At 42.5% G+C, this 19,675-nt stretch overlaps 1 protein-coding gene across 2 annotated transcripts in view; it reads right to left on the bottom strand.

Moving 5' to 3' along the window:
- The window catches only part of Rxfp1 (relaxin family peptide receptor 1), a 114,694-nt gene that overhangs the window by 29,178 nt on the left and 65,841 nt on the right, over positions 1 to 19,675 (bottom strand). For both annotated transcript variants that reach the window (XM_021158615.3, XM_029475590.2), the window contains exons 3-5: positions 15,580 to 15,678; positions 11,159 to 11,264; positions 7,397 to 7,468 (exon numbers count right to left, since the gene is read on the bottom strand). In XM_021158615.3, coding sequence (XP_021014274.2) covers positions 7,397 to 7,468; positions 11,159 to 11,264; positions 15,580 to 15,678 — 277 coding nt within the window. The remainder of the gene's footprint in view (positions 1 to 7,396; positions 7,469 to 11,158; positions 11,265 to 15,579; positions 15,679 to 19,675) is intronic.

Genomic DNA, 19,675 nt, shown 5'->3' with positions numbered 1-19,675 from the left:
AGCCCAGTCTAAGGCTCAGGGACTGTTGTGGAGGAGGAGGTACAAAGGCTGTAAGAGCCAGAGGTCTGGAAGACAGAGTGTGTTCGGTACTTGACAGGACCACTGCTCATGAGCTCAGGGAAGCCAATGCTCTGCACAAAAGCAAGCCAGTCAATGTTTTAGCATTGGGGAGGGGAAGTGAGGGGGGTCATGAACCCCTGCCCTTAGCTGGTAAGGTACTGGCAGGAGATGGTTCCTAATGTGAGGGAGATCCAGTTTTCTTTACAAGTGAGGGCCCTGGTAGGTTAGCTCTGCTCCAGTGGATGCCCCCTCCCTGACCCCAAGTTTATGTGCAACACAAATTAGACTCAGTGGGTCATTAAAAAAAAAAAAAAACCACAGAAAGAAGTCACATAGCTGGGAGAGATATGGAGGCAGGGGTGGATCTGTGGGCTGAATATGATAAAAATATATTGCATGAAATTCTCAATTAGTAAAACAACTACAAAAAATTGAAGTTGTGAAGCTACACCAATAGGAGCTAAAGTGGTTATTTAGAATTTTCTAGACAAGAACTAATGCAGAGAAAAGCACGCACTGATCACATGGGCCTAAAATCCAGGCTTTTACATTTTCCTGTTACAGATTCAGATTTACAAGTGCTCACATAGAAACAGACAAAAAAGTATTTGTGACATATGATACCACAAATCTTATCGCAAAGCAACCCCAAATCCTAATAAATCAAATTGAGTCGGAGTAATCTGACACCCCTAACCTTGTTCGCAAAAGCTCGTGAGACAACCTGTAAGGGGTTTAAATGGCCAGTAAACTAGATTGGAATGTCCACAGGCTTACAGAGTGACCTCGAGTCACCCTGGACGCTTGGACTCCATACATGACTGCATATTAGAAGGAACAGGACCCAGGGCTAAGCTCTCCCCGTTCCATGCACCGGTGCGCAGTGTTGCAGCCCCGTGGTTGCGAGGGACGATGAAGCAAAGATGGTGGGTCTGGAATCCACATTACTATCGTTCTGGAGACTGTCTCACATTTATATATGACTTGTTAGCAGTAAAAGAGAGAAAGCAATGTGAACGGACTTCAGTTAGTTTGATTCACAGGTATCCCCCTGATTCCACCAGAAAAATGCAGCTACGGAATTGATTCTTTCCCGTGACATGCTGTGGCCCGGTCACGTGGTAGGTAACACATCGTATTTCCTGATACACAGGGAAACTTGAAGATGGAGTGTTGTGTTTTCACCTGTAGTGAGCGTCTAGTAAGCAGCAGATTGCACTGTCTGTACGTGGAGCCAAGGTGTGCCTCTAGAAACCGGGCAGAAGGTTTTGTCGTTAGGCTCTTTGGATTGTTGTTTGAAGTGATTTGCAAAAATTCAAAGGCGTATGCCTATAATTTGAGTACTTGGGACACGGAGGCAGGAGGACTTGTCTTAGTTCTAGGCCAGCTGGATCTTCAGAGTGAGACTTGTTTCAAAACACAAGCAGGGGTTGGAGAGATGGTTCAACAGTTGAGGGCATTAGCTGCTCTTCCAGAAAACCCAGGGTCCATTCTCAGCATCTACAATGTGGCTCACAACCATCTGCAATTCCAGTTCCAATGAATCCAAAGCCTTCTTCTGACCTGCACAGGCACAAGTCTTGCACATGGTGCACAGATAGACATGCAGGTAAAGCACTCATAAACAAACAAACAAACACCAAAATGTTTTTGTATATCTAAATGCTATACAACTGATACCGATGCCATCTAAATATGTGGCCACAAGGGGGAGCTAGATATCAGGAAGAGTCTTGGGGCATGGGAGGATTCAGGGAGTTGCCCTGAAAAGCATTTTTTTTTCTTTTAAAAGCTGAGAAATTCTGAAAAATAGATTGTCATTGGAGTTTTATTTTCGAACACGAAATAAATCTTTTAAAAAGCTATCTGGCACTTTAGAATAGAATAATACAAATAGTTTATTTGTATGAACTAAATAATTTTTCATTTGGATTCCCTCTGGTTCCATCTATTATTAAAAAAAACAACAAGTTTATTACACAGTTTAAACTATCAGAAAGACAGACAAATCTCTGACAACATAAGGCAGGACCTTGGCCTCTTGAGGATTATGCCTTTCTTTTTATTTTGCTATCAGAAGATAAAACTGAAGAATTATGTCTGTCATGAGCACATGATGTCAGAAACATGGACAGACATATTTGTGTCTTTTCACCCCGTCATAAATTACTGAATAACAACACATTTGTAAGATTTATTGTTTTTGTTGGCTGTAGTTGATAAAATAGTTCTGATAGCTCTTTACAGTAGTAGTTCTCAACCTGTGGGTCACACATCAGAAATTTATGTTATGATTCGTAACAGTAGCAAAATTACAGTTATGAAGTAGCAACGAAATAACTTTAATCTTGGAAGTCACCACAACACGAGGAACTGTAGTAACAGGTTACAGCATCAAGAAGGGTGAGAACCAGTGCTCTACAAAATAGCCACGGCAATCATAGGTTCTTCTATTACCAATATTAACGCTTAGGTAAACCCTCAACTCACCACACACACACACACACACACACACACACACACACACACACACACACAGAGGCACGCACGCACGCACGCACGCACGCACTCAGGGCATTACAGGATTATAAAGAGGTTATGGAGGCTGTAATTCATGAGGGCTTCACTGAAGGCAGAGACAGACCTGATAGAGATGGTTAGATGAAACATTAGGAAATACAGTTGGAGATTTGTTGAAGGCAGGCACAGAGACAGTGCCCAGGAATAGGATGGAGGAGGTGAAATGCTAGATTTGGAAGGATGGATGGGCGGTAACCTGAATGAATCTTGTCACTTGTTGGTGACTGTGCTGAGCTGACATCCTTGGGACAGCTGGGAGTTCCCTGTGTGTGGGTCCCTTGGCCTAGCACAGGATGGTCAGACGACAGGTTTAGCTGAGGATGTCTCACTCTCTGTTGGTCTGGTGCTTCAGTGAGTCTGGACTTCATGCTGTGGTCTGAATACACCACGCACCCACAAATCCCCAAAGAACTTAGATAAGGCGATAGATAGGTGGCTTTCTTTCACTTGCAGAAGTAAGTTGCTTATAAGTCAGTGTCTCACGGCTTGTGGTGGGCAGGCAGTGGCGTGTATGCACACAGACCCGATAGGGTTAGTTAGCTTCGTTCTCAGTGCTGTGACAAAACACCCGATAAGGAACAACTTAGCAGAGGGCGGGCTTATCCTGGCTTGCAGTTTGAGGGGATACAGCCCCTTGAGTCAGGGAAGGCAGGGTAGGAGGAGCAGGAGGCAGCTTGCTAGCTGTATCTCCAGCCAAGGAGAGCTGAGGCAGAACAGGAAACAGGCTACAAAATCCCAGTCATCCATTTCCTCCAGTGAATGAAACTCCAACTCCTCAAGCTCCATAACCTTCCACCACAGCGCCGCCCGCTGGACACCAGTTGTTTAAGCACTTGCGCCTAAGGAGTTCAATTCATATTCAAACCACAACCCTGAGGCAGGCTAACCTGCCTCTGCTTCCATACTCAAAACGGAACCAACTGCTGCTGCCTTGTTTAAATGCCCCACTCAGGGCAAGGAACAGGGCAAGGACTTAAGATTCTTTCCCTTGGCAAGAGGAGGTACGGAGTTGGGAGCGTGGCCACACTGTCTTCAATCCTATAGGCGGAGGTATCATCTGGGTGTTTGGAGGAGGAGAGGGGTTTGGAGCCCTCTATCCTTCAGTCCTGATCAAGTGGGGTGATATAAATCCATTCAAAATTACTTTCTTCTAACCTTTCCTGATGGTGCTGATCGCAACCTGCAACCTGTCCCATGGTGTCTCTCAAGCTCTGGTTCCTTCCTGGAAATAGTGGGTCTTTCATTTTGAGCAACATGAGCAGATCGGAGTGCTGGCTGCTGCTGTCCTGAACTGACCGGCTGACCTCTCCTGGACTAAGGTCTTTTCCTGGAAGAGCTCCCACTGGTTCTGAGGAGTGGTTGGGCTCCGGTCCACTTTTTCTTTATTTAAAAACTTTTCCTGGAAAGAGTTCCAACAATTCATGGATAAAGTTTTCAGAGGCCACTCCCATGTCAGCATCCCCTTAGGCCATTTGCTTGATTCTCTGCTCATTTCAACTCTCATATCAGAGACTCTCACAGAGAGAGGAACCTAGATTAGCTGCTGGTGTGTCATCCACATTGTGACGAGGCCATCTAGAGTACACCCTGAAATCTCTTCCCACAGACAGCCCTCCAGGAGAAGCTGCCTACATAGACTACCATGAGCAGAATCATGGGTGTTTTGCTTGGGAGATGGTCTTTGCAAGCAGGAGGAGGTAGTTCATGGCTGATGCTTGGTCATTTGAGGGCTATGAGGTACCAGCATATTCTCTTAGAGGCCAATCTGATGTATACTGTTGAATATATGTCCTGGCTGAACTCTTCGCTATCATACGTATGTGTCGATCAAGTCCACATTTTTCTGATGTGACTTTGGAAATAAAGTCTCAAACCCGGAGAATTGACAGAGTAAGAAAATGCCACCCCTTCTTGCTTTAGTATTGGCCTCAGCCCTCTTCAGGACCAGCATGTTCCAGGCTGTGCAGTGTTGGTTATATACTGGGGATATACTGTTGATTGTAGTGTGTTTATACTAACTCCATCTACTTCTTAAGAAAGTGCACGGGGGCTGGTGAGATGGCTCAGTGGGTAAGAGCACCCGACTGCTCTTCCGAAGGTCCAGAGTTCAAATCCCAGCAACCACATGGTGGCTCACAACCATCCGTAACAAGATCTGGCGCCCTCTTCTGGAGTGTCTGAAGACAGCTACAGTGTACTTACATATAATAAAAAAAAAAAAAAAAAAAAGATGTGTGCCACCAAGTCTGGCTATTAAAATAAATGTTAAAAAAAAAAAAAAAGAAAGTGCACATCTGTATTAGTACGCCAAGATGAAATCAAGGTGTCCATAAGCAGAGAGAAGTTCCAGGATGTTTTCTTGATAGTATGTTTCAGGGACAGAGCCTCTAAGTCCAAGAAGTCAATAACTCTTTATGACTCAATCATAGAGTTGACCTAAATCATACAGAGATCACCTTGGATATTGCGGATGTTGAGAATACATTCATGAAGCTCACCTGAAAAGAGGCAAGCAGCCCAGTGCTGATCAGGGCCAAGATAGAGAGTGAACCTCCTCAGCTGAACTTGCTAACATATGGGAAAATTCTGTGGTGGTTTGGATAGGAGTGTCCCCCCATAGGCTCACAATATTTGAATGTTTGGTCATTAGGGAGTGGAGACAGGGATTAAGAGGTGTGGCCTTGTTGGAGGAAGTGTGTCACTGTGGGTAGGCTTTGTGGCTTTAAATGCTCAAGCCAGGCCCAGTGTCCTGTTCTTCCTGCTGCCTGTGGATGTGGAACAATCAGTTGCTTCTCCAGCACTATGTCTGCCATGCTTCCTGCCATGATGACAGTGAACTGAACCTCTGAATAGTAAACCAGCCCCGATTAAATGATTTCCTTTATAAGAGTTGCTGTGGTCATGGTGTCTCTTCACAGCAATAGAATATCGACTAAGACAAATACTTCATGATTTAAACATTTAAAACCAAAAACCCCAAAAAACTAGTGGTGCTGTTTGAAGCCAGAGTCTTGCGCATACTGAGCAAGTGCTCTTCCCCAGAGCTACATCCCTTGCCCACTATTTAATAATGATACTGGATCTTGCTGAAGATCACCACATCTTTAAAAATTCTTCTAAAAGATTGATTTTATTTTTAGTTACGCATGGGGGGTGTGTGTGAGTTGTGTTCATATGTGCATATGAAGTGGGTCTCCCTAGAGGCCAGAGCTCTTGGATCACTTGAAGGTGGAGTAACAGACAGCTGTGAGTGGCCAACTTGGGCTGGGATCTGAACTCTGGTCTTCTGAAAGACCAATACTCATTCATAATTTACATATCTCTACAGTCCCTATTTCTTCTTCCCTTATCTTTTGCACTTATTTATTATATGTGCACGTGCATGCGCACGCACACACACACACACACACACCATTCAGTATACACAGAAGTCAGAAGACAACCTTTGGGAGTCACCTATCTCCTTCCGGGGGGTTGTTCTCAGATCATCAGGCTTGGTGCCTGTGCTGGGTAGTTTTATTCTACTAAATCATATATATATATATATATATATATATATATATATATATATATATATATATATTCTGTTACTCTAGAGAACCCTGACCTGTCGGGGTTCACGAATCACCTCACAAACCACATGAATACTAATCTCAGTCAGACAGGAATAGTTTACTGAGCATCCACCCTAGGACTGCTTGACCAGGGCCGTGGTCTAGATTTGAGAACTGAACTATGACCCTAAGTCATAGTCCTACAGGGCTTTTAAAGCCTGAGATCTACAAATATCTGTGCCGAGTTATTCTGCCAATCTGGGTTTATAGGTAGGGGGGTTTCCTTAGGAACGTGTCTTTGTTGTACACTTATCCTGCTCCCACTGTTGGGGTATTTGACTGTGGCAGGGGACTTGCCATTTCTAACATCCACGTCTAACATCCAGGCTGTCAGTTACCCACGTACACGTCTCTTTCTGCCAAGTAGGATGTCAGTTCCTGGGGAGGTCTTGGCAACTTAAACTCTACTTGACCACTACACAAAATAGAAATAATTTCTTATATTGGTGAAGGTTTCTGTCTTATGTTTGGGTTTGTCCCAGAGTAAGATTATACCATAAAAGTTTATACATATATTCAGCAAGTGCTGATGGGTGGTTGGTTTGGGTGGATATCTATATCTATATCTATATCTATATCTATATCTATATCTATATCTATATCTATTTTTATTGACTTCTATCATGATTGGTTTCTAAGGGCACAAAACATAAGAGAATATGTAATCAATTTGTCATTAGAAAGTTTCCTAGCAATAGCAGAAATGTATGAGAAAGTTTCCTTATAATGGCAGGGTAGCCAGGTAACAGTTACCTAGGCCTTACCATTTTACCTAGGCCTTAACAGACTGATATGACTAATACACACTGAGCCATCTTGGTTGCCCTAAGTTTGACACACTTTTCTCTGAGATGAGCATTGAGCTGACCCATGAGAGGGGAAGGCAGAAATACATATTTCCGTTCTGTGAGGCATGGCGGAGGACCCACGGCACACAAGCTCCCATTTATTTAGGGAGGTCTTTCTAGAATGTCTCCTAAGAGACACTCAGAAGCTTTACTTGCTAGTCTTCAGCTAAGGGATAAATACTTTCTCCAGGTGGGGATTGTCAGACTTAATATGTACTATGATGCTGTTACAGAAGTAAACAGGTACACAAGAGTGAAGGTTCACGGTAAGCCCAGAGTTAAAGTTTTCCTTACAGCTTCTGCAGCTCACGGTACTTCCTGAAGCCGTTGGGAGGGAGTGTTCTTATGAAGTTCCTCTGCAGGGACCTGAAACACATACACAGTTCAGTCTTGCTGAGTGGCTCTTCACTTTCATATCTTACTTCTCATTATGACAGTGACGATCCTGGGCTGCATTCTGAACTGGATGCACTATAGCCTGGTTTAATGATGTGTTTTAAATGAATGACTCAGAAAGCCTAACTAGTCACACTTTCTCCAAGTCAGTCTGGGAGTCTGAGCCACCACTAAACCATCTCTCTTCTTACTCCTAGCTTACTGAGACTTCCTTTCCTACCAGCGTTCGGACTTAGCTTCCAAACCGAAGGCAGCCTTACAGTCTTTCTGTGTTTATATTGTGGAAAGAGAAATTGTTAAATATTTGAATTTGGTTTAATGACCCAGGTGAAAGTTTGGTGTGCTCTTAAAAGAGTATTTATCCACCCTTCTCTTCCTTCCTTCCTTTCTTCCTTCCTTCCTTTCTTCCTTCCTTCCTTCCTTCCTTCCTTCCTTCCTTCCTTCCTTCCTTCCTTCCTTCCTTCCTTCCTTCTTTCCTTCCTTCCTTCCTTTATCCATTCTCTCATTAAATGCCTGTTAAACTCCCACCATGTTCTTTTGTAAAGAGCATCTCTGCCCTCTCTGTGGATGACTGATGATATCTCTTGTCTATAGATTAGAGGATTCTCTCAGAGAATCTTATCCCTATTCCCTAGGGATAAGGAGGCGATTTGTTGTCTATTGCGTTTGTTTGTTTCCATGTTTGTTTCAAAGTGATTAGTTCAGTGTGTTGGGAGTTTTGGAGGGTATATAGGAGAATATGGAGCTGATACATTTTCCCCTTTTCATGCGAGATTAGGACTCCAAACACTGTGTGAGGAAGCACACTTAATATCCCTAAAAAGGGGTACAAGTGAGATTCTATGAGAACCCCCAAGCACTCTTGAGTGGAATGGTTTGAATGCAGGTTGGGAGGTTCATTTAGGAACTTACGAGAAACCTCTCGTGTAAAGCTGGATCCTTATTAGCACATGCCTAGGGATTCTAAACAAATTCTTTCTAAATGATACAAGTGAAGAGGGATGGATATTATTTTCATTGACCAGGAAAACCCCACATACTTTCATCATGTCAAATATCTTTATATCTTGAATTTAGACACCCTGTTTGGTTCTTCACCAAGCATTGTATACAGTGTGTGCATGTTGTACGGAGGAAGCACAAGCCAGGGCTCTCCTTTTTACTGGCTATGTTCAGGGATCTAAAAGTCAACTCTCAAACAAAGTTAACATTTATTGAGCTGGAACAAGGTATAAATATTTATAGCTACCTGTGTTTGCTCACCTCACTCTTTAGAATTTATGTGAAACATTTTCAAAAAGCCTTGACTTCAATAAACACTCATTGGATGATTAGCTTCTTTGATATTTTACTTACATGTGACTTAGGCCCTTTCTGACATTTCCCTACAATAGTTGCAGCTCCAAATCTGGAAAAATGAACTTACTAGGGAAACGTGTGATATTTAGTCTTGTAATGCATTTACACTAAAGCCTAGAGCTTTTTACCCCCTCTGGAACAGAACAAACAGACTGGAACAGGTGTGAAGTAGAGCCAGGGATCTGCAAGAAGAATCTATATGGACAGCTGGAATCAAGTGGTTTAGTTAAAAGTAAAAGACAATGCTGTATAACTGTATCTATCGGTATATATAGAGTCAGAGTTGCAGTGTGTGTGTGTGTGTGTACAGTCCTGATATGAATTCAGGACCCTGTGTGTATTAAGCAAGTACAATATTACTGAGTCAATACTTCAAGTCTGATAGTACTGTTTTCTTTTCTCTTTCTTTGTTTCTTTCTTTCTTTTTTTTCTTCAGAAATAGCCAAATATTGTAGATTTAAACCTCTGAGCATTACACCTACAACTACGAATGCCTGTTGAATATTTACCAAGCAACCTGTTCAAGTTAAACTGAAATAACAAATCTTAACAGCGGTGTTATGATTGTTCCCATTTACTGGGACCTAGCCTTCCATTCTTCCATCAATCTGAAGTCCAGGGCAGGTGCCCTGAATCCACTTTATAGTTTCTTCACTTGTCTTCTTGTAGAATATGATCTTAGGTTTAGTTTTTAACTCTCCTTCCATCTCTCCTCCCTCCCCCTTCCTCTTTGCCTCCCTCCCTCTCTTCTTCCTTTCCTTCCTGGGTTAAAGCTGGCTGATACATATCTAATTTTGTATGTATGCCATAATAATTTATAATAATTTATCTACATTATTTACTCTGTTTTCCCCCACCTCCATCCCTCTAGCATTCTTTCTCTGTTCCTTTCTTTCACAAAGATTAGTTGGTTCACTGGCAAATAAATTCCAATATTACTTGTGGGAAATGAAAAAACAACAACAACAACAACTGAAGTTGGCTGCATCAGACTTTCATTTGGATTTTGCAGTAATTTGATGAAAGTAGTGGGGTTGATAATTCTCTCTCTCTCTCTCTCTCTCTCTCTCTCTCTCTCTCTTTCTCTCTCTCTTGTTAGAAACAAATTCGTAGAAACTCTTTCTAGGACCTCCATCAGCTTCTTTAGAGGAACCATTACTTTTTTCTCTAGCAGGACTAATTACTAGGATAGGCTTGGGAGGTGAGAAGGGAAGGACACAGAGGATGCTTCCTCTTCATCTAGGAAATGTCACTTCCTTCAACTTCCCTCAGAGAGCAAGCTTTTGTGGATGGCATTCCCCTGGGTCTCAGGGTATGTTCCCGGACTGAGGTCCCCTGGGTAACATCCAGATTCTGTGAACTTGACGGGCTCTGCTGCAGCTCCTTTACCTGGGTGCCAAGCATCTGAGTTGCCGTGTAGTTGTTTGAGAAAGGCAAGACTTGCCAACACCTGAATACTCAAGGGTTACTCTTACTATGTCTGCGTGAACCAAAAAGCCAGAGTCACAAGGTATTAAAACACATGGATGAAGTCCCCACACCAACAAAACCCAAAGCCCAACCAACTCAATTAAAATATACTGAAGTTTCTATTTTCCATTGAGGTCTTTAAAAAAAAAAATCTGGACCAATATGTGTGCTTGTGTGCTGCTGAAGTCTGGCCAAGTCAAATAACCATGACTGGAAGGTTAGCATCACAAATGCTGAGCTCAGCAGGACACTCTTTATACGACTCTTCCTTTTCTTTTCTATATGTGAGTCTGAATTGTGTATGAAAAGATGACAACATCAATATGACAGCATCAAAATGTGATTTAGAAGTTAATTTAAATATGAAGTTCTGGGAATATTTTTTCCAATTTATTTTATTTGTTTCTCTTTATTTGTACACAAGCATACACGAAAACTTCCTTGTGTGTAATAAACTCCAAAATAGCTCTTGCAATAAGCACCGAATAAAAATTCTGTGTAATGAGAAAGCTGTAAGAAGTAATTGTTTAGCCTTACCCTCCCCACCCCCCAGTAGCAATTGAAACGGATGGCGTCTTTTGCTTAGATGAAATACTGTGAATAATCAACACTTCACAGAGTTGTTTATGAAGTAACTTAAGGTGAGGTCTAATATTTAAAAGCATTTCAAGCCATGAGTGAAAAATTCATTATAACTGATTTAGGGAGGAAACCGTCTTTGAACCAAAAACGCATTCTTAGTTATGACCCAGGGTTGGCCCCAGGGGTCCACTGAAGCACTATTCAGCCTTATTCAGCCTTATTAAGGACGAGCCAATCTTTGCTACTTACATTACAGTCACATTGGAAGAAACTGATGGGACAGCTCGTAAATTGGCTTCATCACAGTCAAGTTCTAGATCTCGGCACAAACAATGCATGGGCACAGAGCCAACCACTGAACAGAGAGGAAGCGGGAAGGAGTAACAAAGTGGGGGGCCGGGTGGGAGGGGGGACGAAGAGAAAGAAAGGCAGAGCCATGAGTATTGCCTGCTATGCAAGTCTATCATGCTTTACCTAAGCACTTGGGTGAATGCTTTAAATTAAGGTTCCACTGTTTGCTCTGAATTTAAGGTCAAGACCAGGCCAGCCTAGCAGTAACATCAGATAATATACACGGCGAGGAGCCGATTCCTCTTTCCTTCTTTTCCTTTTAAAATGATTTTTAAAATGTGTGTGTGTGTGTGTGTGTGTGTGTGCTACCATGAGTGTAATAGGTGTGTGTGTGTGTGTGTGTGTGTGTGTGAGTCCATGGGTGCCCCAGAGAACACCGGATCCCTTGCAGCTGGTGGTGACTGGTTACCGGGGCCTCTGCGGATGGGAGCTGGGGAGCCAGACTCTAGTCCTTTGCAGGAGAAGCAAGTGCTCTTAACACTGAGAAATCTTTCCACTCCCATCTCAGATGTTTGTTCAGATAATGGAATGCTGACTAACATATGGGTGGGGAAAGCAAGGAGTTTCCTGGATTTCTCACCATCTTTTAAGTTTTCCCTAGACATAGGAGATAATGAAATGGCTTGCATAGTGAGATGGACTAGTGACTGGAGCAGCAGGAGCAGAGGAGCCATCTTCCCTAGTTTGTCTATTGGTTTTGTTTTAATAGAGCACTGACTTTTCATTTGTTGCAAAATGAGTGAAATCTTCTGCTTCTCTCATCAAAAGGAGAAGTGATTGTGTGTGTCTGTGCATGTGTGTGTGTGTGTGTGTGTGTGTGTGTCTGTCTGTCTGTCTGTCTGTCTGCGGAGGGGGAGGCTTTTATGTCCATTTGAAAGCTTCTGTTTGATAATAAGTACTGAAAGTAATAAATAAAGTCTTTGGTGGGAGACTAAATGATTTTAACCAGAAGCTAGCAACAAGGAGACATAAGCACGGAGTGATAGGCTTTCCTCCTTTTGAAAGGGTTTTCCCTGTACAGCTCAGGGCTGAGAGCACAGAACCCTGCCAGCAGCTCCCGCTTGTCCTGCAGAGTTTTAAATGAGCTGTTATTGTTTAAAAATAAGCAAATCTATGTAAAGCATTGCAATTTTAGTGTCTCGGAAGAAGTCAGTAGACATGGATACACATGTTCCTGATTGACAACAGTTAGAAGTGGTTTCTCTCCTGCACCACGGCACTGAATATTTATAGCTGTAGCTGCTGCTATGTGGTTCCCAGCACCAGGAGTCAATAGATGATGGGGGTGGGGTGGGGTGGGGGAAATACACTCACTGTCTTGGAAGTGTCCATTCTACAGCAAGCAGAAAACACACTGTAGGAGTTACATGGATTACAACTGCTGCTAGACTACTTAGCTTTGTGAATGGGAGGGCTCTAGGAGATTCTAGACCTTTTGAATCCTATCTGTAAGATGTTCCAGCCTCACAAGATGGCCAAAAGTATACATCCCATTCTTCATCTTCCCAACCCCCAGTATCAGTGAAACTAGGTTGGGCAGAGAAGCATTCGTCCCACAGTGAAGTTTTAGGAGTTATTCAGACTATCTGTGACAAAAATCCTCTCAATATTTTAAAACTATCTTTTGAAAAACTCCTGGATGCTGTCATGCTCCAAAATTGTACGTGTTCTGCAGAATGTGGTGACACACACCCGTGATCCAGAATTTGGGAGGCAGAGGCAAGAGGATTGTGGGTTCAAAGGCACCCTGATAATTTAAAAAATATATTTAAAAATGTTCATGTAAGAATTATAACTGGGTTAAAAAAAGGATTACTGCATGAGCAGGTCAATGCTTATAGCCAATGAATACATAATTTCTCTCTCAAATCCTTCAAAGTTAAACTTTGATTATGCATTGGCTATCTTACATATGGTGCTTTCTATGACATTTCTCTGAAGAGGTGACTTTAAAATGTGGATTGCTCACATTCTTTCAAGTACGTGAAATATTTTTGAGCTGATCTTAGGTTCATTTTTAACATGAGGAAAGTGTTACAACAGGAACCTTAATTTAAGTTTCACCCCACTGTTACTTCATGTACTGCTTGAGATGTTTAATTTAGCAGTTGTAATCCCCACTCTAAAGAAATCTAATTAAAAATTGAGCTTTTTGATGTCTTCTAAGCATCGACAAAAAAATTACCCTTGTATTGATCTCGATCCATCACTGATTGTGTAGTGCCATACTTCTTGAATAATTATTTGTGGCAAATCTCTTCCACAGGGACAGACTAGGCAAAACTGGGTTCTTTTCTGACTCCCTCTGTTTTCCCCTGCTGTTTTTGCTTTACAAACTGTAGTGTGAGCTATGACAGCTGCCATTCCCTCCTTGACCGTAATGGTCTGAGCTTTGGATGCAGCTGCTGATTCATTCTCTCTCTCTCTCTCTCTCTCTCTCTCTCTCTCTGTCTCTCTGTCTGTCTCTTTTTCCCTCTCCCTCTCTCTCTTTCTTCCTCCATTTTCCCTCCCTCCCTCCCTCCCTCCCTCCCTCCCTCCCTCTCCCTCCCTCTCCCTCTCTTTCATTTTGTCTCTTTCTTCCTTTCCCCTCGTTCTCTCCAGTGCTTTTGGACACAGGCTCCCACTGTGTGGCCCAGGATGGCCTTGAACACCAGATCTGCTGTGCAGGCTTCTGGTGCTGCTGACTTTACGCCATTGTACCACTGGACATCTTATGTTTGACATATGTGCAGGCGTGCAATATTAGACCAAATGGAGCTCTTTCTTACGGATTTTCTTTTTTGCTATTACCTTCTTTTGCCATTTAACAATGTCTTTTATAACTCGTTAATGCGTATTGATGACTTAATTCTGTTAATAACTATACTTTAAATTAATAAAATATTTATATGGTAAGACAGAAGATTCAATTCAATTTATTTTTGGATAGGGTTCGGTGAAATTTTAATTTAAATGTAAGAAATGAAAACAGATAAAATACAAAAATGAAGTTACATTTTAACTAAAATATTTAGTTTATGAATTTGTAATATATTAATAACAATGCTATGCTTCCAAAAGGTTTTTCAGCAATATTAGGAATTAAACCTAGAACCTTATACGTGCTAGGCAGAGAGCTGTATCACCAGCTAAACTTTGACCTTTCTGATGATCAAATTATTTGACTCCCCACCTTTGATAGGCAGGTGTGATGCTGACAAAGGTTGCCCGTATGACTCACGGGAGAGAAGGGCATACCATTACATTGGGGGTTGTTGGTAGTCTTTTGATCTCATTTGAGTAGTGAAGACAAAGACATGTTATCAATGTGAAAAGCTAAACTTTAGATTCATAGTAGAACAACAAGGAAAAGAACACAGCAAAAGGGTTGCCCCTCCCCAAACCCTTGGTTTATGAGTAGAGTTTTGAAAATTACAGGTCCCAGGCACACATGTATATTTGCAGGATTTATTAACTAGACAAAACTTATTTAAAAGAAATTATTTTAGTACTGATTCCTATTTGAAAACATGATGAAGCCACTCTCCAGGCTTTCTCCCTCCCACACTGCAGGCACTACCTGCAAATGCTAAGCAGGGACTGCAGGAGCGAGCTGTAGTGAGCAATGCTCTCAAAGGCCTGGGCTTGGCGCCATGTCTGGAGACTGCAGGCGCCTTTCGCGTGTAGACGGGTAGACGTTAAGACCTAAGACGGAAGCAGCTGCTCTGCCTCTCCATTTTCTTGTTTTCCCTCACTGCACTGTTTTTCTTTCTTTCTTTCTTTCTTTCTTTCTTTCTTTCTTTCTTTCTTTCTTTCTTTCTTTCTTTCTTTCTTTCTTTCTTTCTTCCTTTCTTCCTTCCTTCCTTCCTTCCTTCCTGTCTGTCTGTCTGTCTTTCTGTCTTTTTTTTTTTAAATCATATTTTTAAAAATTGATTCTTTGGGAATGTCACACCATGCACTCCAGTCCCACTCATTTCCTAGCCCTTCCGTATCCACCCTCCACCCTTGTAACCTCCCCCATAAAAAGAAAATAAAAATAAAATTAAAATTAAAAAAAAAAGAAAAAGGAAAAAAAATCACCTCTGATGGCCAAAAGGACATTGATAAAATAGCAACCCTGACACGGACATTGATTTTGTTTGCAATACCTGATTTGATGAATTACTCTTAAAAACAGGATTCCAAATTGAAGTTTCCTTTCTTAAGATGCTTGCAACTAGAAAACCATACTTGACTTTCAAAAGCAAACATTTAAAACAAAATGTTGTAGCCAAAAGGTAAAAGCATGGTGTTTTACCAGGACCTCATCAAAGAGGGGCCTCAGCTGCATGGTTACTTACAGCATTCGGAAGTTTCTGCCTCAAAGGAGTTAGTGGAAGCCAGTTTATAGTAATTAGCAAAATATTTGTCCAGTTGCAGAGACCACCCATTGTTGTCTCCTGAAAAGAAAAATTCAAAAGCGAAGAAGTTAAAAAAGAAAAACAAGCTGATATATTTTGCTATCTTGGCAAAATAGTTCCTCTAAAATAAGGCAGTGAATCGTGAAGGTAGTTTGCTAATTATCATCAAGGACTGGCTATGGGTGTGCGTTTCTGTCCCCAGACGGAGGCCTGGGGTGGCCCCAATCTCCATGTTTATCAAGCTCTGTAGTAGCTTCCTGCAAGTCCTATTTACCACACTTGAGCCAGTGATGGTCATATATGCTGCAGTGTGGTATATCATTCGTTCTTCACTTTGTTTTATGTTTCCCTAAACCATCTTCATTACCTGAAACTGAGTCTTGAAATGTCTTTATTCATCTAAACTGGTTTTGGAGATATACAGACATGGATAGGTGGCTGTGGTGGCTTGAATGAGACCGGCTCCCAACCATTCATGCTTAGTGTGCAGTTGGTAAGTGGTTTAGGAACAATTAGGAGGTGTGGCCTCATTGGAGTAGGTGTGGCCTAATTGGAGGAAGAGCATCACTGGGGGTGGTCTTTGAGGTTTCAAAAGGCCACACCAGGTCTAGTGTCTCTTCATCTTTGCCTCTGCCTTCAAATCAGGATGCAAAGTCCTCAGAGCCACACCTGTCTGCTTCCCTCCATGATGATCATAGGCTAATTCTATGAAACTGTAAGCAAGCCCCCAATTAAATGCTTTCTTTTATGAGTTGCCTTGGTCATGATATCTCTTAGTAATATTAGACAACCGAGATGGGTAGGATGATTATACTTAACGCACAAAGCAGCGGGCTAGAGAGGTGTCTCAGTTGGAAAAGGGCAAATACGATAACCCGAGTTTAGTTTCCAGAATCCACATTAATACAAACAAACAAACAAAACCAAGGACCAAAACCAAAATTAAACAAAACAAACATGGGTGTGGTGGCATGTTCTTGTGATTCCCATATTAGGGAAGAGAAGACAGAAAAAGTGAATATAAGGAAGAGAGCTGACTGGAGAGAAAGGCCGTACTGCAGGCAGCAGAGCTGGAGAAAGCGGCCACTGGAGACTTTTGGAGCTCAGACTGTTCCGTCAAGAGCTCTAGAGGCTGAACATGGAACTGAATGATTTGGTATTTGGCCTGTTGGTCTTTGGTCCTGCTCTGGTCTGCTCCTTTCTTGCTATGGAGCTTCTCTGTTAGAATGGGGGCAGTTATTCTGTGCCACTGTATATTAAAACTCACGTGTAACTTTATAAAAGTTAAGGCATTGGCTCTAGCGTCGGAAGATGTTGGACTTTTAAATGATGTTGAAACTGTTAGAACCTGTATAGACTTTTGACGTTGGAATGGACTAATTTCTGTATTATGGGATGGCCATAAGTCTACAGGGACAAAGAACAGACAGTTATTGCCTAGCATATAATTAGGTGTCAAGCTGGTAAGGTGGAAACGTGTGATAGTTTATACTGTCAACTTGGCAGACCCCTCGGTCACTAAAGAACCAAGGTTCCGGGCATATTTGTGAGGGATTATTGGACTGGGTTAGTTGAAGTGGGAGGACCCCCACTAGATGTATGTAGAACAACTACAGAACTAGGTTGGGGCTCCAGGCTGACTTACTGAAAGAAAGTAGGCTGAGTATAATCACTCATCACCCTCTGTCCCCTCTTTTTCTTCAGCACTGAGGACTCAATCTATTCCTGCCTATGAGGCCAATGGTCTACCAGTCACAACTCTGTGTGTCTTGACTGTGGATACGATGTGACTGGCTGCCCCAAGCCTCTGGCCACTGGGTCTACTCTGCTCTAATGAACCGTACCCTTGAGGACTAAACCTGTGTTTGGTTAGTCACATTTGTCAGATAATTTGTTGAAGCAACAAGACCCTCCTAAGACTTGCACATCCTCTCACGGAGTCCTCTGAAGCTGTGAGAGGAAAAGCAAGCTTGGTTATATGAACAAGCAGACTAGGGTAGAGGACTGTGTGTGTGTGTGTGTGTGTGTCTTTGGATTGAATCTATAGTGTGTCCATGTGTGTCTGTTAGGTTTCGAGGTCTGTGGCATTAGCATTTCCCCTTTTCTAGACTTGGCTGTTTGTTGACTCCTTTGTGAACATTTAGTTCTATTCTTTTAATTAATGCAGAGGCATTGAGGAATTGAAATTTGAGTTTATTATTATTAGACTTGAGGAAAGTGTTGAAATTTATAGTGTTACCAAAAAATTTTCAGAATATATTTATTTTTCCGAGTAGCATTGTGAGGTGCTATTATGTATTTATGAAAAAAATGTGGAAATAAATGACCCACTGGTCTCTGGTGATATTGAGGGGCTGCTGTTTCCTCCTTTTTTCCTCTTCTCCCCCCCCTTTCCTTCCCCCCTCATCCCTTCTCTCCCTCTTTTCTTTCTTCTTTTGATGTGGTACTATAGATCAACTCAGGGACTCACAAACACACACACTAGGCTAGTGCTCTACCCAAGTCTGCTTGTTCTTACAACCAAGGTTGCTTTTCCTGTCACGGCTGCAGAGAGGACTTAGTGAGAGGATGACCAAGTCTTAGGAGGGTCTGCAGATCTGACCTTTCAGGCTGCGGAGCCTTGTGTAATTGTGGTCCTGGGTGGCTGCAGCTCACCTGGTCAGATATTCCTAGTCAGAAGCAGTGTGGGGGTGGGGCTGAGGGGAAGCAGGTGATAAGGCAGCTCTCTGGAACACAGGGCTGTTTAGTAGGTGACATTTCCTTGCTGCCAAGAGTGATAGGCATGCCAGTGACTGACACGATGTTATTTGCAGTACTTCTTTAGCAGGTCCTATATTTAACTCAGCTTTTTTACAAGTGGACTATTTTAAGTTGTCGTATTTTTACTATACACTGTGGAGTGACTTAGCATCGTGGGCTTGGTGCCCTTTTGTGGTTATTCGTCTCTCATGACTGCCCTCTTGCCCTTCTTCTGATTTAAGGCATGCAGTGTATGTGATTATCTTAGTTTCCTTACTGTTGCTCTGTGATAAAATACGCCGACAAAAGCAAGTTAAAGAGAGCTTATTTTAGCTTCCAGGTTACAGCCCATGGCTTTGAGGAAGTCATAGCCACACAGGAGCTTGGACAGCCTGTTACACTGAATTAGTTCATACCACTACCCCAGCTCTCTTTCGACGCCTTTACAAGACCCAGAATACTTTGCCGAGGGAATGGTGTCATTCCTCAGTTAATCTAGTCTAATAACACCCCCCCCCCATGGTCATGCTCAGAGGCCTATTTATCAGACAGTTCTAGATTTTTTCCCAGTGACAATTGGCATTGGCCATCACTGTGGCCTTTGTTTCGGTCAAACAAGTTCAAATGGTGTAGTTATTCAAGTCTTGTTGCTTGCTCTATCTTTCTTCTTCTTCCTCTTCTTCTTCTTCTTTTTTTCTGTTATAAAACACCCTTAGAGGGGATTTTGCTGGGACACCATCTTAGACCAGGTGGACTGTTGGGGACAAGCACCCACAGACAGTATTGACCTTGTAGCAGGTGTTACTGAAACATTTATGTCCCCATAAACCCCACCACATGCTGTCTGCCTCATAACAGGTATAAAAATGTCTTAAATATTTACACTCTCATCATACTCCTTTATGGAGTCATGGGGTAGAAGAACTCTTCTGCAGGGGACAGTCTGAGTGTAGAGCTGGCCATCGGGGAAGGGACGGCAATGCCATCTATTATTGTTATGGTTAGCATGAGTAGTATGGGGAGAGGGAGTGGGGTTGGTGGATGTTAGAGATGGGGAAGCCTGAAGCCCGAGTAGTGGTGGAAGAACTGGATACAGATGAACTGCTAGTGCAGCACAGGGGTCACTGAGGTACAGTCATTAACCATGGTGTTGGTGGACTCCGTGTTCATTTTGCTGAGGATTCTTCCCCTTCAGTGTGAGTGACTGTTGTGCTGGTGAACTTCTCAGAGGTGACATTGCTGGGCAGCATGCACCATTATGGAGGGGAATCCCTGCACATCTGCTGTTCATTTTGAA

This window comes from Mus caroli, unplaced genomic scaffold, assembly GCF_978045245.1.
Source record: "Mus caroli unplaced genomic scaffold, Mus_caroli_1 scaffold_3, whole genome shotgun sequence".
Classification (NCBI taxonomy): domain Eukaryota; kingdom Metazoa; phylum Chordata; class Mammalia; order Rodentia; family Muridae; genus Mus; species Mus caroli.
This window is presented reverse-complemented; position numbering and strand designations above follow the sequence as displayed.